The sequence below is a fragment of the Scyliorhinus canicula genome, chromosome 1 (genome assembly GCF_902713615.1).
Source record: "Scyliorhinus canicula chromosome 1, sScyCan1.1, whole genome shotgun sequence".
NCBI classification, from domain to species: domain Eukaryota; kingdom Metazoa; phylum Chordata; class Chondrichthyes; order Carcharhiniformes; family Scyliorhinidae; genus Scyliorhinus; species Scyliorhinus canicula.
Window position 1 is genome coordinate 69501069 of NC_052146.1, and position 22613 is coordinate 69523681.

The 22613-nt window shown below is 46.6% G+C and overlaps 1 protein-coding gene across 1 annotated transcript in view; it reads left to right on the forward strand.

Moving 5' to 3' along the window:
• The window catches only part of LOC119964608 (basic proline-rich protein-like), a gene marked incomplete at its 5' end in the record, with an annotated part of 67159 nt that overhangs the window by 41823 nt on the left and 2723 nt on the right, over positions 1 to 22613 (forward strand). The window contains 3 exons of the mRNA XM_038794752.1: positions 6644 to 6670; positions 6768 to 6828; positions 17762 to 17839. Of these exons, the coding sequence (XP_038650680.1) occupies positions 6644 to 6670; positions 6768 to 6828; positions 17762 to 17839 (166 nt within the window). The remainder of the gene's footprint in view (positions 1 to 6643; positions 6671 to 6767; positions 6829 to 17761; positions 17840 to 22613) is intronic.

Consider the following 22613-nt stretch of genomic DNA (forward strand, 5'->3'; position numbering starts at 1 on the left):
GTAATTTGGAATAATATCTGTATATATATATTTTAAAAATGCATGTGGGAAATAAGAATTATTGTGGTAGAGGACTGTCAAAAAGCTAATGTTATATATCTATTGAAGAACTTGGATCGAACATGTGCAGCAAATTATACACCAGTCAACCTAATGTCAGTCGCAAGAACGTAATGGTTACAAATGATAAATGTAATAATGAATAGTCAACAAGGATTCCGTGGATCTTTGTTCAGCAACGTTAAGTTAAACAAATTAAGAAGAGGCGATTGGCCATTGGAATACCGTTCACAGTCGACATGATGTTCGTGGATTTTCCCATTGTGAGGAAGCAGAGAAGATTTAGAACATTATCTAAAATGCGAGTCCATGATATGGAAGAAGATGGGCCTTTTTCTTCTGGGGACAATAGGCAGGGGTGGAACCTATCGAACCTTGAAAAGTTGAGCGGATGCACGGAGACAAAATTGCGCTTTTGAGAAACAACTTAACTGGAGAATATCAGTATAGACCAGTCATCAAGAAATCCAATGGGCTATTCGGAAAAAAATATATCAGCCAACTAATGGTGAGAATGTGGAACTCCCCACCGAAGGGAGTGACTGGTGACTGAAGCATATATTACAGACGTAATTAATGGGATACTGGACGAGCATTTGTGCGGAAAGAGTGTTACGTTGATAGAATATGATTAGTGAATGGGCGAGGAGGTTCAGTGCAGCATAAAACCCATATCGACTGGGTCCATTTGGGGCCTCACGGTAGCATGGTGGTTAGCATCGATGCTTCACAGCTCCAGGGTCCCAGGTTCGATTCCTGGCTGGGTCACTGTCTGTGTGGAGTCTGCACGTCCTCCCCGTGTGTGCGTGGGTTTCCTCCGGGTGCTCCGGTTTCCTCCCACAGTCCAAAGATGTGCGGGTTAGGTGGATTGGCCATGCTAAATTGCCTGTAAGGTTAATGGGGGGATTGTTGGGTTGCGGGTATACGGGTTACGTGGGTTTAAGTGGGGTGATCATTGCTCGGCACAACATCGAGGGCCGAAGGGCCTGTACTGTTCTATGTTCTATGACTGTTTAGGAGAATGGCCGACATTTTACTGTGTTCCCTATCTGTTAATAAGAGTGGCTAATCCGCCGCCTGTGACCGTCTGATTCTAAACAACCTTTTAAAAATATATAATGAATTATTCAGTCGCTTTATTGGTGTACGTTGCTCGGACGATGTTCCAGTGGTTTTTTGCAACTGAGTGACATTTTGAACGTTTGCAGTGGGAAGCTGGGAGTCTCGGAAACGGTTTTAGGGTTGGAGTCGCATATATACTAATTAAGGATGGCCGATTTCCTGACCTGAAGAATGTGAATGAAGCAAATCGTTTTTTCAGCAATTGAGTGGTTCATAGTTAACATCACTATGAGCCTTTTTTTTTCTTCCAGATTTATTTATTAATTGACGAAGAAAGCCCTAGATGGCCACGCGCTTGGACCATCAGTCCAGAACACCACCTTTCTTATTCAGTGGCTTAATCACTACACTTCCGACCCATTCATAGCACGTTGTACCACTTTCTGTTCCCTTGTTTGTCTCTTTGATGCTGATCCTACACTTGTCATCATAACGTTTGAAATGTCTCATAAGCGGCAGCACGGTAGCATTGTGGATAGCACAATTGCTTCACAGCTCCAGGGTCTCAGGTTTGATTCCCGCTTGGGTTACTGTCTGTGCGGAGTCTGCACATCCTCCCCGTGTGTGCGTGGGTTTCCTTCGGGTGCTCCGGTTTCCTCCCACAGTCCAAAGATGTGCAGGTTAGGTGATTGACCATGCTAAATTGCCCTTAGTGTCCAAAATTGCCCTTAGTGTTGGGTGGGGTTACTGGGTTATGGGGATAGGGTGGAGGTGTTGACCTTGGGAAGGGTGCTCTTTCCGAGAGCCGGTGCAGACTCGATGGGCCGAATGGCCTCCTTCTGCACTGTAAATTCTATGAATTCTATGATAATTTGGCGATCTTTGTTAAAACTCCACGATAGCATCCTGAACACACTTTTCACTGCATTCATTCACAGACTCCAATGTGTGCGCGATGATTCGTCCTAGAAACCACGTGTGCAACCATGAACCAGGTATTTCCTCCACCTTTATCCATTCCAAAGTGGTAGCTACCGTATATGTTCGGAATAAACTGAGGGTTTTTAATTAGATCGTCCCGCTGAACGGACAATAGAGATTGATTCACAGTTTTTACTGCCTGCGCAAATACTCTGCGATTCATTGACCCGTGTTGCTCCATCACCAAAGCCCAATTTCACTTCCCCCGGTTTCTACAAGATTGCGCACAAGTGGAAACTGCAATGTATCTCGCTGATGGTCCCGTTATTAAATCGGGACATATTTTCTACCCTGTTTTCCCCAGCCTTTATTTATTAAACATCGCCGGAAAACCATCAGCCAACCCAAGAACTGCCATGTTTCCACTTAATGCTGATTTTCTGCACAACAGATGCAAGATGAAAAAAAAAATCAATTGGCCAGGTATGAGTTTACATATCACCAGGTGTTTCGCACTTGACTATATACTTGTGCCAATGTTCACAAATAATTAAAAATCTGATGGGAAATTTAAAAAAAAATCAATGCTGCTGCAGAAGGCTTGCTTGAAATCCTACAGTTCGAATGCTGCTGTGTCATTCCTTTGTGTCATGTGCTACCGAACCACAAGATGGCAATGTTGCACTTCGTGTTCGCAAGGCCTTGAAAATATATTTCATGAAGAATGATTAAAATATTTCATACCATTAACAACGCTAACAATCCGAGTTGGCTATCTACTATAATTGATTACGCCAACCCTTTGATTAGTCCGAAATTGACTTTAATCATGTTTTCCAGTTTCTTAGCTCTGCCTTTTAAAGTTTTAACATCATCCCCACAAACCACCCATAGGACATCTTTGCACACAACGCAACCGAAATATTTCACAAAGAAGCTTCGAGCCCTTCTGTTGAATTACGCTCAATAAAACCCTTCCATTATAGCCGTCGTTAAACGTATTTTAGCCACACCATGTCACTAACCAATATATTAAACACGACCATGTTCTTTCCAGTGGTGGTAATCTGTTTCCCGGTGGATAATAGCGGTTACAATTTACACTAACCCCTGCTTTCCAAACAAGAAGTTGGAAGCCCATACACATAGTCGTGAGATTTCTTCAAGCCCACAACTAAACCCAGGCATTCTTTTTAGATCTGAGCGTACCTTTGCTCTGTTGTTGTCATGGATCATGATGCATTTGTGACTGATTTCGAACCGTGATGCGCGAGTTGCAGAATAACGACTCCTAGACCATCTTTCCACGTATCTGTTGACAATTTAATCTGCTTAGATGGGTCAAAAATGTGAGGAATGGCATGGTGGTCAGTGAAGTCTTGAGCTTCTTCCACACTTGCTCATGTTGCTCAGCCCAAGTGGAATCCGTTGTCTTGTGCAAAAGATCACGTAGATGTGTTGTTCTTGCTAACGAGTTTGGAATGAATTTCCCTATAAAATTGATCATAGCCATCACTCTTAAGATGGCCTTCTTGTCGTTTGGTTTTGGCATCTTGAGAATTGCTTGGATTTTGTCCCTGTCAACTGCATTTATTTTAACTGGAGCATCAGTTTGCATTGTTTTTAAATGCTGGAGAAATTATTCTTCTCTTTTATTACTCCAGCAAACAATGATCTTCCATCACTGGAGAATGTGTCTTCCACTGTGCTGACTGATCTGTGGTTGCAGTTAGATTAACAATTCTGAGCAACATGATTTTTTCCGTTGCATCTGGAATAAAACTTCCCAAATGCTGACACTGCCTTAATTTGTGCCTTTGACCACATATTTTACACAGAAACACTTCGGCCTGAACTTTAACCTGTTTGTTGGCGTGCGAGGTGATGCAGGAACTTTTCCACCTTTTTTTGGAATTCTGCCGTCTTTTCGGAAAAAGGGCGGCAACCGGAATGCTTGCCTCGAAGAAGACTCCACCATTACTGAGAAACATTTCACAATGCTGTGCAGCTGGCTCGTGAGCCTGACAAACCTTAACTATTTGTTCCAATGACAACTCCGACTCTCTCGGCAACTATTCCTTCAGCTTATTTTCATTCACACCAAACACAATCTGGTCCCGAATCATGAAAGAATCCACCACAGAAATATTACAAATTTTAGCTTTTAACTTTATATCAGTGCTGAAATGATCTATGGACTCTTCTGTCTTCTGTAAACGTGATCTAAACGCATAGCGTCCAGAAATTTCAGTCTTTCTGGGGGTGCAGTGTGCATCAAACCTTCAGATTACTTTGTTAAAATCTTTACTATCTTCATCATTAGCAAACCTAAATACATTACACACAGCAATTCCTTCCACACGTGGTCTCACCAACGCGCTATAAAATTGTTGAAAAACTCCCTGACGTTTATATTTAATCCACTTTCATTAAATGACAATATTCTAATGATAATGACAATCCCTTGCTGCACGTGCAAACAAATCTTTTGTGTTTTTTGTGCTAAAGCACTCAGATGTCTTTGTACTTTAGAGTTTTGGAATCTTTCGATACTTAAATAAAATGCTGCTCTTCCATTCGTCCTGCCAAAGCGGATCAATTCACATTTTCCTCATATTTTGTCTGCCATTTTATGCTCAGTTGCTTAACTTATCTAAACCAATTTGTTGATGGGGCAAAGTAGATGCAACCTACCAATACAATCCCCTGGATGACATCAGCTGATGATTTACAGCCTACAATGGAACCTATTTCATATGCGGCACTAAAGCATATCCGTGCCTCCCCATTGATTGAACAGGATCCTGCTTTTTGGGATATGTCATACCGCAAATGCATCACCGACCCACCTTAAGCACTCCCACTAGCGAGCAAAAAGAACAATTTCTAAAACGGAACGGGCAAGGCATGAACGAACTGATCTACATGGCCTCAGCATTGGAACATCTGGCAAACGTAACGGCAACAAAAGCCAGGGACACTGGACAGGCACTGGCCGAGGTCTCAGCTGAGCTAGTGACTGTCCGGACCGTGGCATTACAAAATCGACTGGCTTTGGATTATCTGTTAGCCTCGCAGGGAGGAACGTGTGCTATTGTAGGCCAAGAGTGCTGTACTTACATTCCAGATGGCTCTGAAAATATCACTAAACTGTCCGACCATATTAAGAGACAGGCTGCTCAAATTCAAGAAATTGGCAGTGAATTTCACGACTATAACCCGCCGGGTTGGCTAGGGTGGTTGGGTCATGGATTATTAAGGCCTTTATTCTACTACTACTAATGCTACTAGGGATAGGATTGCTTGCCTGCTTGTGTAAATGCATTTTCAAACAAATCATGGATATACCTATTTAGCTAGTTGTCATGATATGACAAAAGGGGCGAGTGTGGTATTGTGTGAAGCAAATAATGGCATGATGGGAAAACTAGTCAAGTCTTCTTGGTACAATTGAATTTAAACTGAGTTCACATAACCTAGGAATACAAACTTGACCAACTGGAGTCAGCCAGAGGTCTCGTGTCAAGGAGTGCAAACACCTCATTGACTTTCCTACCGATATTTATGTCATTAACAAATGTAGCAACCATAATTTGGTACCCCCATCCAAAGTCTTTAGAAAAAATACATATACCTGAGGCCCCAGTAATCATCCCTGTTGCACTCCACTGGATTCAGCCTTGTAACACCAAATTGAACCAATTATGCACCGTCTGGGCGACATTGCAGCTCAGTTGTTATCACTGTTGTTTCACAGCGCCAGGGACCAGTGTTTGATTCCTGGCCTGGGTCACTAGCTGTGCAGAGTCTGCACATTCTCCCCGTGTCTGTGTGGGTTTCCTCTAGGTGCTCTGATTTCCTCCCACAAGTCCCAGAAAAGGTGTTTTTTTAGGTGAATTCAACATTCTGAATTCTCCTTCAGTGTACCCAAAGAGGCGCCGGCGTGTGGTGACGAGGGGCTTTTCATGGTAGCTTCACTGTGGTGTTAATGTAAGCCTACTTGTGACACCAGTAAATATTATTATTATCTTTGCTTTCTGATAGCCAACCAATCATCTATTCATGATAACATATGACTGCCTACACATGAGATGTTATGTGTCCATTAATTGCTAATGTGGTGTCTTATGAAATGTCTTTTGGAATTCTACAGGATCATTTTGATCCATATTATTAATAATAGATTCTAGTATTTCTACTATGACAGGTGGTAAGCTAAATGCCCTCTAGTTGCTTATTGTCTGTCTCTTTCTGTGTCTGAATAGAGAAGGTACATTTGATATTTCCCAATGCCACAGGGCTTTACAGAATTAAGGGAATTTTGGAAAAATAAAACCAATGCGTCAATTATGTCATCAGTCACGTCCTTTGTGACACTGGGATGAATTCTATCAGATCCTGGTCACTTGTTAGCCTCTGATTCTAATGAATTACTAAGCAACCTTTGCCTGGTTCTTTTTTTTTTAAAATAATTTTTATTGAAGAAATTTTTCAAAATACAAACATTTTAACCCCCCCTACATTTAAATTTAAATTATATCAAAACAAAGTCAAACCCCCCTACTTAACAAAAAGTCCCCCCCACCCCCTACTCGCGCGTCCCCCCCCCCCCCCCCCCCCCCCCGCCGGCGAACCGACAGTCAGACCAACTTATCATTTCTGGCAGTGTCCTCGGGCAGGCCTTGCCCGTGCCACCACCGCTACCGTACTTCCTTCGTTGTTGTCCCCCCTCCCCCCCCCTCCCCTCCCCCCCGCCCTCCCCCCCCTCCTCCCGCCCTCCCCTCCCCTCCCGGGTTGCTGCTGTCACGACCTCAGTTCTATCTCTGATCTAAGAGGTCCAGGAAGGGTTGCCATCGCCTGAGAAACCCCTGCACCGACCCTCTCAGGGCGAATTTGATCCTTTCCAATTGGATGAAGTTTGCCATGTCGTTTAACCAGGTGTTAACACTTGGAGGCCTTTCGTGCCCTCCACTGAATCAAGATCCTCCCTCCGAGCCACCAAGGACGCAAAGGCTAATATTCCAGCCTCCCTCGCCTCCTGTACCCCCGGCTCCACCCCAACCCCGAAGATCGCAAGTCCCCATCCTGGCTTGACCCTGGACCCCACCACTCTCGACACCGTCCCTGCCACCCCCTTCCAGAACTCCTCCAGTGCCGGACAGGCCCAAAACATATGTGCATGATTCGCAGGGCTTCCCGAACATCTATACACCTGTCTTCACCCCCGAAAAACCGACTCATCCTTGTCCCCGTCATGTGGGCTCTATGCAGTACCTTAAATTGAATGAGACTTAGTCTCGCACATGACGACGACGAGTTGACCCTCTCCAGGGCGTCTGCCCATGTCCCGTCCTCTATCTGTTCCCCCAGCTCTAACTCCCACTTATCTTTCAGCTCCACTACTGGTACCTCATCCACCTCCTGCATAATCTTATAGATGTCCGAGATCTTCCCCTCCCCGACCCAGACCCCTGATAGCACCCTATCACTCGCCCCCCTGTCGGGAAGCGCGGGGAACCCCTCTACCTGTCGTCTGGCAAATGCCTTCACTTGGAGGTACCTGAACGTGTTCCCCGGGGGGAGCCCAAATTTCTCCTCCAGCTCTCCCAAGCTCGCAAACCTCCCCTCTATAAACAAGTCCCTCAGTTGTCTAATACCCACCCTCTGCCAGCTCTGGAATCCCCCTCCTGCATTTCCCGGTGCAAATCTGTGGTTCCCTCTTAATGGTGCCCCTATCAGACCTCCCACTTCCCCCCTGTGTCGCCTCCACTGCCCCCAGATCTTGAGGGTGGCCGCCACCAACCGGGCTCGTGGTATACCTCGTGGGAGGTAGCGGGCCATGGTGCCGTTACCAGTGCCCCTAAGCTTATGTTGCCGCAGGACGCCCTCTCCATGCGCTTCCAGGCTGCCCCTCCCTTCCATCATCCACTTTCGTACCATCGATGTATTTGCCGCCCAGTAATATCCTGAAAGGTTGGGTAACGCCAGCCCTCCACTATCCCTACTCCGCTCCAAAAAGACCCTCTAACTCTAGGGGTGCCATGTGCCCACACATACCCCATGATACTACTCGTTACCTTCTTGAAAAAGGCCCTGGGGAGGAAGATGGGCAGACACTGGAACAAAAACAAGAACCTCGGGGAGGACCGTCATTTTAACTGACTGCACCCTCCCTGCCAGCGACAGCGGCACCATGTCCCACCTCTTAAACTCCTCCTCCATCTGTTCCACCAGTCCAGAAAAGTTCAACTTGTGGAGGGTCCCCCAGTTCTTTGCCACCTGCACCCCCAAGTACCTAAAACTTTTAACTGCTCTTTTGAAGGGGAGCCTCCCAATTCCCTCCCCCTGGTCTCCCGGGTGTATTACAAAGACCTCACTTTTCCCCAGATTTAATTTATACCCCGAAAAGTCCCCGAACTCCGCTAGTATCCCCATTACCTCCGGCATTCCCCCCTCCGGGTCTGCCACATACAACAACAAATCATCCGCATAGAGCGAGACCCGATGTTCCTCCCCTCCCCTTGTCAGTCCTCTCCACCCCCCTGAACCCCTCAGTGCCATCGCCAACGGCTCAATCGCTAATGCAAAGAGTAAGGGGGATAGGGGACATCCCTGCCTAGTACCTCGATGGAGCCCAAAATATTCTGACCTCCTCCCGTTTGTTACCACACTCGCCATCGGAGCTGAATAGAGCAGTTTTACCCACTTGACAAATCCCTCCCCAAACCCAAACCTTTCCAACGTCTCCCACAAGTATTCCCACTCCACCCTATCAAATGCCTTCTCCGCGTCCAGCGCTACCACTATCTCCGCCTCCCCCTCCACTGCTGGCATCATGATCACGTTTAACAATCTCCGGACATTTGTGTTAAGTTGGCGTCCCTTCACGAACCCCGTCTGGTCTTCATGGATTACCCCTGGCACACAGTCCTCTATCCTGGTTGCCAGGACCTTTGCTAACAACTTGGCGTCAACATTCAGGAGGGAGATGGGCCTGTAGGACCCGCACTGGACCGGGTCCTTGTCCCGCTTCAAAATCAAGGAGATCAGGGCCTGCGACATTGTTGGGGGGCAGAACCCCCCCCTCGCGCGCCTCATTAAAGGCTCTCACCAGCACTGGGCCCACCAAGTCCACAAATTTCCTGTAAAACTCCACCGGGAACCCATCCGGCCCCGGCGCCTTCCCCGCCTGCATCTGGCCTATCCCTTTAATTAGCTCCTGCAGCTCTATCGGCGCCCCCAACCCTTCTACCAGCTCCTCCTGTACCTTTGGGAACCTCAATTTCCCCCTCTCCTCTTCGGCGGTTCAGACCTATACAATTCCCTATAGAAGTCCCTAAAGACCCTATTCACCTCTTGCCCCTTCTGCACTACGTCCCCACCCCTCTCTCTCACTCCCCCAATCTCTCTGGCTGCATCTCGCTTACGAAGCTGGTGTGCCAGCATCCTGCTCGCCTTTTCCCCGTACTCATACGCCGCACCCTGCGCCCTTCTCCACTGCGTTTCCGCCTTCCTAGTGGTCAGTAGGTCGAACCTGGCCTGCAAGCTACGCCGCTCCCTTAATAGCCCCTCCTCTGGTGCCGCCGCATATTTCCTATCCACTTCTAGGAGCTCCCCCACCAGCCTCTCCCTTTCCTGCCTCTCCTTCCTCTCTCTGTGTGCCCTTATGGAGATCAGCTCTCCTCTAATCACTGCTTTCAAGGCCTCCCAGACCGTCCCCACCTGCACCTCCCCTGTGTCATTCGTACCCAGATAGTTCTCAATGCCCGTTCTCACCCTTCTGCACACCTCTTCGTCCGCCAACAGCCCTACATCCAGGCGCCACAACGGGCGTTGATCCCGCGCCTCCCCCATTTCCACGTCCACCCAATGTGGTGCATGGTCCGATATCGCAATGGCCGAGTACTCCGTGTCCTGCACTCTCGGTATCAGCCCCCTGTTCAATACGAAAAAATCTATCCTAGAGTACACTCTGTGGACGTGGGAGAAAAAAGAATACTCCCTCGCCCTAGGCCTACCAAATCTCCATGGGTCTACCCCTCCCATCTGCTCCATGAACCCCCTTAACACCTCTGCCGCTGCCGGCCTCCTATGCGTCCTGGAACTCGATCTATCCAGCCCAGGGTCTAACACCGTATTAAAGTCCCCTCCCATGATCAGGCCCCCTGCCTCCAGTCCCGGGATGAGGCCCAGCAGGCGCCTCATAAAACCCGCGTCGTCCCAGTTCGGGGCATACACATTTACCAGTACCACATTCTCTCCCTGCAACCTACCCCTCACCATCACATACCTGCCCTCCTTATCTGCCACCACCTCTGCCGCCACAAACGACACCCTCTTTCCCACCAAATCGCCACCCCCCGGTTCTTGATATCCAAGCCTGAGTGGAACACCTGTCCCACCCACCCCCTTCTCAGGCGGACCTGATCTGCTACCCTCAAATGAGTCTCCTGCAGCATTGCTACATCAGCCTTCAGGCCCTTCAGGTGTGAGAAGACCCTTGATCTTTTAACCGGCCCATTCAGCCCCCTTACGTTCCACGTGATCAATCGGATCGCTGAGCGACCCGTCCCTACTCCCTGTCGATTAGCCATGTCCTTGTCCCTTGCTCGCCCCGGGTCATCCCTCCTTTTCTGACCCGCTTCCCATAGCGATGCCCCCCCCCCCCCCCCGCTCTCCCCTTCTCGTCCCTGGTCTTTCCAGCAGCAACCCGGTGTCCCCCCCTAAACCCCCCCCCCCTTCCCCCCCCCCCCCCACCCCCCCCCTGGCTAGGACCCCTCCTAGCCGCGATGTACCCAACATCGTACTCCCGAGAGTCAGCTGGTCTCCTCTGACCCGGCTGCTCCTGCCACACATTCCGACTCCTCCCGGTTCAAGTGGGGGGGAGGGGCCTCCCCCCCCCCCGCCATTCCACTCTGACCCCGCTCCAGCGCGGGAAGGCCGCCATTACTGGCCCCGCCCCACTCTTCTCCCCTCCCCTCTCCTCCGTCCCGCGCGCGGGAAAAACAGAGAAAAGCCCGCGCTTTCTCCCGGCCACACCCCGCCCCGCCATCTTCCACTCCCCCCCATCCCCATCTGCGCCCGTGAAAGATCCCCTTAAAACCCCAGAGAAAGACCCGCATGATCAGCCCACTCCCCCCCGTCCCGTCTCCCCAACTTAACGATATAAATACCCAATGGCAAATAAATACATAAACACTTAACTACATACTTAAATAACAAAATAATTAACTAGCTGTCAACTAACAGTGTGCTCAACCATCACCCTCCATCAAACAGTATAAATAACCACAGATAACCATAACCAGAAAAGAAAGAAAGAACAAAAAACAAGCACCCGAAGGAAAAGGGTAAAAGGGGTAAATAACTAAGGGAAATTGGAAACGGGAAGAAACACCCCATAAGAAGCCAACGACCCACAATAGAGATTTCAACAGTTCAAATATACAGAAACACCCAACAACTCGAAACCTTCAAGATATTCAGAAAAGTCAAACGTTCGAGAAAAAACACCCCAAACAATCCACGAAACTGTTACCCAGTTCCAACCTGGCCTGAAAAAGAAAAGGGCCACTTGCTCAATCAAGAGTCCCCAGGCGGCTACGACCGCCGGTGCTCCCAGGTTTTAGTTCGTGTCCAACTTTTCCTCTTGTACAAAGGTCCAGGCCTCCTCTGGGGACTCGAAATAATGATGTTGGTCCTTGTAGGTGACCCACAAGCGCGCCGGCTGCAGCATTCCAAATTTGATCTTTTTCGCGTTGTAGCACCGCCTTTGTCCGGTTGAACCGGGCCCGCCGCTTTGCCACCTCCGCACTCCAGTCCTGGTACAACCCTTACCGTCGAGTTCTGCCACTTGCTGCTTTTCTCCCTTTTTGCCCACCTCAGGACTTTCTCTCGATCACTTAGCCGCTGGAACCGCACCAGCACCGCCCTCGGGGGCTCGTTTGCCCTAGGCCTCCTGGCCATGACCCGGTATGCCTCTTCCAGTTCCAGGGGCGCCGGACCGGCCCCTTCCCCCATCAGGGAGCTCAGCATCTCCGCCACATATCTCGGGAGATCCGACCCCTCCAGGCCTTCTTCCAGGCCCAGGATCCTCAAATTTTTCCTCCTCATCCGAGTGTCCAGCTCCTCGAAGCGGCTCTGCCACTTCATGTGGAGTGCCTCGTGCACCTCCACCTTTGCCCCGATGACTGTGGCCTCCTCCTCCCTCGCGGTCATCTCCTGCTGCAGCTCTCTGATCGACGCCTCTTGGGTCGCCTGGGGCTCCCACCAACCTGGTGGTCGTCGCGTTCATGGACTCTAAGAGCTCCACTTTCAGCTCCGTGAAAAAACGGAGGAGAGCGGCCTGCTGCTCCTCCACCCATTTCCTCCAGTCCTCCGGTGCGCCGCCGGCCGCCATTTTGATTTTCTTCCCCCGCTTTTTTTGGGGAGCTGCTGCCGTTTTTCTTGCCGCTCCACTCCGGGTACCGACCATTAAATCGGTCTAGTTCTCCTCAGGGGACCTTCCCCCACCGGGATTCGTCTTTACTGCACCTTTGGGGCCCTCCAGCTGGCCCGAAAACACCTTTGTCGCAGGAGCTTCCAAGTGTGCGACTTAGCTGGTCATAGCCGCAACCGGAAGTCTGCCTGGTTCTTTTAATTGTTTTAGGTTCCTCGTTATTCACCACTATAGTATAGGTATTTCTGGGATGTTGTTTTCAGTTTTTATGTTGAAGACAGACGCTAAATACCTGTTCAGTGCTTTCACAATTTAGTTGTTTCCTATTTTTAATACCCAGGCACACTCTCTAGATGATTTGAGTTGATTTGATTTATCGTCACATGTACCGAAGTACAGTGAAACATATTTTTCTGCGGCCGAGGAATGTACACAGTAGACACAAGAATAACCAACAGAGATCATTGACAAATGGTACATCGACAAAACAGTGATTGGTTACAGTGCGGAACAAGGGAAACAAAGCAAATACCTGAGAAAGAGCAGTATAGGGCGTCGTGAATAGTGTTCTTACAGGGAAGAGATCAGTCCGAGAGGGAGTCGTTGAGGAGTATTGTAGCTGTGGGGAAGAAGCTGTCCCTATGTCTGGATGTGCGAGTCTTCAGACTTCTGTACCTTCTATGTGATGGAAGGGTCTGGAAGAGGGCAATGCCTGGGCGGGAGGGGCTCTGATAATGCTGTCTGCCTTCCTGTGGCTTTGTGAGGTGTATACAGAATCAGTGTGGGGGTGGCAAGTTTGTGACATTGATTAATCTTTTCCTTGTTAAAAGTTTCTAGAAACTCTTAAATCTCTGCTAGTAATAAATCTTATTTTAATGTATCATATCTCTTTCTGTGCATTGAATCACTCCTGGAGCGTAGTATCTTTTCCTCACAGTGTTACAAATCAAATAAAATATTGCGGTGTCTGGCGGGTATCCTAGCAACTGGGGGTCTCGTCCAGGACCATAATAACTTTTACTGATCTTTTTTTATCTCCATAAGAGTTTCTCAATTATTGTATGAAACAGGGGTTGTTGAGTTGTTGAGGATGGTGTTGTCCATTTTGACGGAGTGTCTGTGTCCACCTGAAGTCCGTTACAATCTTACTCATTGCTTACTGCGATTTTGAATTCCGTGCCATCTAAAAACTTTGACATCATACCATGTATCCACAACTACGTCCTTGATAACGATTAAGAAATGTGCTGGTCACAACGGAATTCTGGAGACACCAGTGCACAATTACCTTCAGTCAGAAAATGCCATTCACTACGACTCACCAATCCCTACCCGGGGTTGTTTCCAAGCAGCAAATGGCCCTTTAATCCCATGCGGTTTTAATTTCGTTAACAAGTCCATTACCTCCTAAATTATCAATCATTTTATGAATGTCCGTGTGCACAGCACCAGCTGCACACCCTACAATTTCCCTCCTCATTGAGGATATGCAACACATCTTGTTTGTAATAAGTTGGCTTTATTCATGCATTATATGTGGGCTCCGCTAATTCGGTCAGTATTTTTTGTTTATACCTATCTGCCCTTGACAAAGTGGTGGTGAGCAGTAGGTACACTCATAATTCTTTTTGGGAGGGCTTTCAAGGATTTTCACGCAGGGGCAATATAGAATAGCGGTAGATTTCCAAGTCTAGATGGTGACTAGTTCTCAGGAGAGTTTTTGGGTGGTGCAGTTCCCTTCGGCCTGCTGCTCTTGTCCTTGTAGATTTTAGCACTCGTGTATTTGGAAGGCGCTGTCTAAGGAATCTGTGTGAGTTCTTACAGAGAATCTTGCAGATGGTACACACTGCTGCAAAGTGCAGAGATGGTGGAGGGAATGAATATTTCTGGATGGGCATCAATCAAGCGAGCTGTTGAGGCCTGAATGGTCACAAGCTCCCTGAATGTCAGGAAGTGACAGGAAGACTTTGCTTGTGTTAAGAACCCCGCAGATGTTAGACGCGAGGATATCCCAAAACCCCAAGGACAACTTGGAAGGCCGTTTCTTAACAGCGTACTTTTTCAATTTGATGTAATGTGAGGAAGATCATGCACACCAGTGTAAGCGTGGGTTTCACCCCCTCACCCAAAGATGTGCAGGGTAGGTGGATTGGCTACGCTAAATTGCCCCTTAATTGGAAAAAATGAATTGGGTACTCTAAATTTTAAAAAAAACTAACGTACACTGCACTACAATAATAGCTGTACACACACACACTGAAATTAACCCCGTCCCCATCAATATATGTTCTTGAATTCTGAACGATCTCCCTGGTCCCAAACCAGCATGCGACAAAGTATAGGTCTATGAACTAAATTGTGCAACCACTTAGCATGCAGGAGTTATCATTAAATTCAGGGACCCTTACGTTCAGTGCGTTTCTTCTTTGAGATTTTCAATTAGCAGCATCTAGCATAGAATTCTGTTTTTGGAGAGTTTTTCTTTCCAGCTGGTCTTGCCTATGGTCGTAATTGTTTAGCAGCTGTTTCTCTCCTCCTTCCCTATCCTCTCATGTGAGCAGAGATACAGGTTACTGATATACCATATTTCCCCTTTGATCTCCTTCTACCTAAGCCTTAGAAGTTGGGGTTTTAGCATAGAAGTGTGAATTGCATTCTAATACTCCTCTGTAAACACATCTCTTCCGCAATTTTAACACCTGAAATTCTACACTCCATTGTTCCCCACTTCACTTAAGTAAATACCTGTTTATCCTGCTGCTAATCTAATTGACAAATCAAATCCAATCCAAATACCTGTGCTCTTATCAATTCCTCTTTCAACCCATTCGTCAAACTTTATTTTATCCAAGTTTCTTTAATTTTTATTTAATCTAATTCTTAAATATTTACTTTATACAATATTCTTAACTCCTGACACTTTTGGCGCGAATGTAACTTGCCACTTGTCAGCCCAAGCCTGGGTATTGCCCTGGTCTTGCTGCATTTGCACTCGATTGCTTCAATGCCTGAAGAGCCGTAAATGGCGCTGAACATATGCAATCATCAGCAAATTATCCCACTTCTGACCTTATGATGGAAGGAATGTCATTAATGAAGCAGTTGGAGATTCCTCTGAGGAGCACCTGCAGTGATGTCCCAGACGTCGGATGATTACCACCCCACAACCACAACCATCTTCTCTTGTGCCAGGTATGACTCCAATCAGATGAGAGTTCCCGATGTTTCCCGTTGACCTCAATCTTGCTGGAGATGCTTGATCCCATAAACGTTAAACGCTGCTTTGATGCATATGGCAGTCTTGATGGTTCACAGTTGTTCATCTACATTTTACCAGATGTCAAATACTTCAATCTAATTATCTTAAAATTGAGAGGAAAGAATGAGTTAAAGGAACACGTCAATATCTGGGAGAAAGTGAATTAACTAATCACATTCATCATCTTGTGCGAGGAAACTAACAGCGAGAAAGCAGCATTTTGTACATTTCACCCACTACTATTAAGACATGAAATGCGATGAACACATTGTTTTTTAAAAATAATTTAGTGTACCCAATTCATTTTTACAATTAAGGGGCAATTTAGCGTGGCCAATCCACCTACCCTGCACATCTTTGTGTTGTGGGGGCGAAACCACGCAAACACAGGGAGAATGTGCAAACTCCACACGGACAGTGACCCAGAGCCGGGATCAAACCTGAGACCACAGCGCCGTGAGACAGCAGTGCTAACCACTGTGCCACCGTGCTGCCCCGATGAACACATTGTTGAGAATAGCATTGGACAGGAAATCAGAGATGCATGTGATAAAGGAACATATGTGATTATGGGGGACTTTAATCTGCATATAGATTGGGTGAGTCAAATTTATCATTGTACAATAGATGAGGAATTTTTGGAGTGTATACGGGATAGTTTTCTGAACCAGTATGAAAAGTGACCAACAAAGTAACAGGCCATCCTTGACAGGGTGTTGTGTAATGAGAAAAGATTCGTTGGTAATCTAGTTGTGAGAGAAGCCTTGGGGATGAGTGACTACAATACAATAGAATTATTTATCAAGGTAGATAGTGACTTAGTTGATTCTGGGACGAGTGACCTGAAGGCTTAATAAAGGTAACTACGATGGCATGAGGTATGAGTTGGCTATGATGGACCGGGTAACATTACTGAAAGGAAGGACAGTGGCCAGGCAATGGCAGACATTGAAGGAACATATAGGTGCTCTCCAAAAGTTATTTGTTCCTATCTGGCACAAGAGTAGAAAGGGAACTGTGGCCAAACCATGGCTTATAAGGTAAATTAGATATAGTATTAGATTTAAAGCAGAGACGTACAAATTCACAACAAAAAAACAAGAGACCTGAGGATTGGAAATAGTTTAAAATTCCGCAAAGACAGACCAATAAAGATTAAGAAGGGGAAAATACAACATAAAAGTAAATTAGCAGAGAACATAAAAACTGACTGTCAAAGTTTCTATAGCAATGTAAAGATAAAAAGATTAATATGAACTAATGTAGGCCCCTTACAGTCAAAAACGGGGATTTCATAACAGGGAACGAAGAAATGGCAGCAGAACTAAATACGTACTTTGCTTCTGTCTTCACAAAGGAAAACATGAATAATATACCAGAGGTTCTGAGAAATCTTCATCTTCTCAGTGAGGAGATGAAGGAAATTAGTATTAGTAAATAAATGGTTTTGGGGAAACTAATAGGATTGAAGGCAGACATATCTCCAGGCCTGACAATCTTCTTCCCAGGGTACGTAAGGAAGTGGCCCTAGAAATAGTGGACCCATTGGTGGTCATTTTCCAAAATTCTTTGAACACTAGAATGGTTCCAACAGATTGGAGGGTGGATAACATAACCCCACTATTCAAAACGGGAGGTAGAGAGAAAACAGGGAACTGTAGGCCAGTGAGTATAATGACAATGGTAGGTAAGTTGCTCTGGACCATTATTAAGGATTTCACAGCACAGTATTTGGAAACCAGTGGTCTAATCAGACAAAGTCAGCATGAATTTACAAAGCCAAAAATCACACTTGACAAATCTAGAAGAATTCTTTGAAGACTAGTAGAGTTGACCAGGGAGAACCTGTGGATGTGGTTTATTTAGACTTTCAGAAGGATTTCGACAAGGTCTCACAGAGCAGATTACCATGTAACGCTTAAGTGAATGGGATTACGGTAGTGTCTTGAGATGTATCTAAAGCTGGTTTGCAGACAAGCAGCAAACGGTTTGAATAAATGGGTCTTTTTTCTGATTGACAGGTAGTGACTAGTGTGGTACCACAGGGATCTGTGCTTGGACTCCGACTGTTCACGTTATACATTGATGATTTGTATGAGGTAACTAAATGTAGTATTTCCAAATTTGCCGATGGTACAAATTTGGGTGGGAGGATAAACTGTGAGGAGGATGCAGAGATTCTTCGGCGTGATTTGTGCAGGCTGAGTGAGTGGGCAAATGCATGACAGTTGCAGTATAACGTGGATAAATGTGAAGTTATCCACTTTGGTAACAAAAATAGGAAGGCAGTTTGTTATTTGAATGGGTGTACATTGAGAGAGATGGATACACAGCGAGCCCTTGATGTCCTTGTCGCTGAAAGTATGTGCTCAGGTACAGCAGGCAGTAAAGAAGTAAAGACCCTTCAGAGCAAGAGGGTTTGAGTATAGGAATAGAGATGTTTTACTGCAATTGTATAGGTCATTGATGAGGTCACACCTGGAGTATCTTGTGCAGTTAAGGTGTCATCATCTGAGGAAGGATGTTCTTGCTGTGGAGGGAGTGCAGCGAAGGTTTCCCAGGCCGATTCCTGGGGTGGCGGGACTGTCATATGAGGAGAGACTAAGCCGGGAAGGATTATATTCATTGGAGTTTAGAAAGTGAGAGGGGTCTCATAGAAACGTATTCAATTCTAACAGGATTAGACAGGGTTAATTCAGAAAGAATGTTCCCATTGGTGAGGGAGACCAGAACTAGGGGTCATAGTTTGAGGATAAGGAGTAAACATTTTAGGAACTTAAGTAAGGTGCTCTTTCCAAGGGCTGATGCAGACACGTTGGGCCGAATGGCCCCCTTTTGCACTCTAAATTCTATGATTCTATCATTCTGAGGTGAGGAGAAATTTCTTCTGGTGAACCTCTGGAATTCACTACTACAGAAAGTAGTTGAGGCCAAAACGTTCTGTAATTTCAAGAAGGAATTTCCCAAGCTCTTGGGACTAAAGTGGTCCCAATTAAATCTTTGCCATACAAGGGTGCTGCTCTAAAACACTTAGTGGCCCAAAGCGAAGTGGGAAATCCAGAACACACTTCACCCAAAACGCCATTGAAGATAATAATAATGGTTATTGTCACACGTAGGCTTGCGTTAACACTGCAATGAAGTTACTGTGAAAATCCCCTTGTCACCACACTCTCAGTGTGTCCAATTCGCCTAACAAGCACGTCTTTTAGGCGGAAACCGGAGCACCCGGGAAACCCACGCAGACACAGGGAGAACATACCGACTCCACACAGACAGTGACCCAAGACGGGAATCGAACCTAGAACACTGGCGCTGTGAAGCAACAGTGCTGACCATTGTGCTACAGTGCGTAGGTCAATTTCTTTCATTTAAATGAGTGTGCTGGATTTTTGTGAGGCAACGTTAGTAAGGTTAATTGGAGCATCTAACAAAGTTTCAGATCAGCGATGATCTAATTGACTGGAGGAACAAAGGGCTCAACAACATAAGAAATAGCAGCAGGCGGAGGCAGGTTGACACCTGAACCTGCTCCAACATTCAATAAGGTTTTATTTTATCGCCTTAATTCTACTTTCCTGCCTGCCTCCCATTGCTATTGATGCTCCTGTAGATCAAAAATCTGTGTCACTCTGCCTTGAATGCACACAATGATCCAGCGGATTTTAAAGGTTACTCATTCTCCGTGACCATAAATTATTCCTCGTCTCTGTCTCAAATGGGAGACACCTTATTTTGAGAGGCAATGGGAAGGGGGTACTGACACAGGCTTTGAGACAGGCTCCTTGCTGCTAAAGAACGCTAAAGATCCGACACGGTGTGAGTCGTACAGGCCTATAACGCTAATGAATGTGGATGCAAAGATATTGGTGAAGGAGTTGGCAGTTAGTTTGGAGGAGTGCCCCCAGAAGGTGATAGAGGAGGACCAGATGGGGTTCGTGAAACGGAGGCCATTTTCGAATTTGAGGAGGGTTTTGAATGTGGTTATAGCACCAGCAGAGGGGAGAAAGAGAGAGGTGGTGGTTGCACTGGAGGCATTTGATCGGGTATTTAATGGCGGTGTTATGGGCCAGGGTTTAGAGAACCCCAAAGTGTATCATGGAATTCACCTGACCCACAACTTTTAATAGATTTTGGTATGGGGAGCACATGGCGCACTCTACGGGAGTAGTACAGCAGAAATGGAAAAATATTTTTTCAAGCAAAACAATGTTTATTCTATGAACTAAAGTCAACCTTTTAAAACATACAGTGAACATCTTTGCAACCATTAATTCAAATACAACCCCCAAAGAATACAAAACTATGTAACCCTTAATATCTTCCCAAACAACATCCAGAGGACAAAAGAAACACATTTTAACAGAAGCACATTAGGTTTACATTCACTACTGAGAATATTTATAATTCTAAATTCACCAAATGATCAAGAGATAGTATTTTGATGGCAGAGAGAACAGCAGTACACCTGCTTGGTCTGACTTCAGCTCCAGCACTGAAAACGAAACTAAAACACACCCTGCAGCAAACAGCCTAAAATGAAAATAAAAAGCTGACAGACATCCCAGCTCCACCCACACTCTGACATCACTGACAAACACCAATTTCTTAAAGGTACATTTCTTAAACACCCATTTCTTAACGGTACTTTCACATGAGAGCGGTGTTACAGTGGTTTGGGATTGGACCACGATTTGTGGAGTGGGTACGGTTTGTTTAGCTTAAGGCGAGTGCCCGTCCAAATAACATGAGTTTGGGATATTTTTCTCTGCATTTCTCTCCCTTCTGTTATTTACACCAGAGATTGAGCCTTTGGCCATCGCATCGAGTTTGGGTGTGTGAAATGGAATAGTGCAGAGGGGGGAGGGGATGAAACATAGGGTGTCTTTATGCGCGGATGATTTATTATTGTCCGTGTCAGAGCCGACTACGTCGATACGTTTGGGGCCTCACGGTAGCATGGTGGTTAGCATCAATGCTTCACAGCTCCAGGGTCCCAGGTTCGATTCCCGGCTGGGTCACTGTCTGTGTGGAGTCTGCACGTCCTCCCCGTGTGTGCGTGGGTTTCCTCCGGGTGCTCCGGTTTCCTCCCACAGTCCAAAGATGTGCGGGTTAGGTGGATTGGCCATGCTAAATTGCCCGTAGTGTAAGGTTAATGGGGGGATTGTTGGGTTACAGGTATAGGGTGGATACGTGGGTTTGAGTAGGGTGATCATTGTTCGGCACAACATTGAGGGCCGAAGGGCCTGTTCTGTGCTGTACTGTTCTATATCGGTGCAGACTGGAGCTGCTCCGAGCATTTGTGTCCTTTTCGTGGTACAAGTTAAATTTGGTCAAGAATGAATACTTTGGGGTGTCCAAGCCGGTTGGGGGCAGGAGTGAAGGGGGCTGCTATTCCGTCGGGCGACGACCCACTTTAGATATCTGGTGGTGGATGTGGGGCGGGTCTGGGGGGGGGGGGGGGGGGCTCCGTAGGTACAATTTTCCTAGTTTGGTAGGGAAGGTGAACGCGGACATGGGAAGATGGAATGGTCTTCTCTGTCGCTGGCAAGTTGGATGCAGGTGATTAAAATTAATTTGTTTCCGCGTTATTTGTTGATATTTCAGTGGATTGGATTGGATTGGATTTGTTTATTGTCACGTGTACTGAGGTACAGTGAAAAGTATTTTTCTGCGAGCAGCTCAACAGATCATTCAGTACATGGGAAGAAAAGGGAATTAAACAAAATTCAAGAAAATACAAGGAAATACATAATAGGCCAACACAAGATATACAATGTAACTACATAGCATTGGCATTGGATGGAGCATACAGGGTGTAGTGTTAATGAGGTCAGTCAATAAGAGGGTCATTTAGGAGTCTGGTGACAGTGGGGAAGAAGCTGCTTTTGAGTCTGTTCATGAGTGTTCTCAGACTTCTGTATCTCCTGCCTGATGGAAGAAGTTGGAAAAGTGAGTAAGCCGGGTGGGAGGGATCCTTGATTATGCTGCCCGCTTTCCCCCAGCAGCGGGAGGTGTAGATGGAGTCCATGGATGGGAGGCAGGTTCATGTGATGGACTGGGTGGTATTCACGACTCTCTGAAGTTCATTGCGTTCCTGGGCCGAGCAGTTGCCATACCAGACTGTGATGCAGCCCGATCGGATGCTTTTTATGGTGCATCTGTAAATGTTGGTAAGGGTTAAGGTGGACATGCCGAATTTCCTTAGTTTCCTGAGGAAATACAGGCGCTGTTGTGCTTTCTTGCTGATAGCGTCGACGTGCGTGGACCAGGACAAATTTTTGGTGACGTGCACCCCAAGGAATTTGAAACTGCTAACCATCTCCACCTCGGCCCCGTTGATGCTGACAGGGGTGTGTACAGTACTTTGCAGTACAGTGTCTGCCTATCTTTTGACCAAATGCATCTTTTAAGGAGGTGGAGAAGATGATTACCTTGCTTATTTCTGGATGACAGGTGGCTAGGAGTACGAAAGTACTTCTGCAGAGAAGACGGCAGACAGGGTCTGGAGGCAGGTGAAGCAGTTCTTTGAGTTATCGGCGGGATCAAGAGAGATGCCGATTAGGGAACCCGTAGGTTTAAGCCAGGGAAGTGAGTTGGGAGATTGCCTAGATGGGAGGAGATGGGAGTTAGGGCATTAAAGGATTTGTTTCTGGGGGGGGCTGTATTATGAAGCTGGAAGATTTGGGGCAGAAATATGGACTGGGGCAGATGCAGGTATTTAGATATGTGCAGGTCCGGGATTTTGCCAGGAAGGAGGTTCAGAGCTTCCTGATAGCATTGTTGGAAGAGGTGTTGGCGACAGGGGGAATGGAGAAGGGGGTGGTGTAGGTGATTTATGAGGGATTCTGGGGGAGGACAATATATCATTGG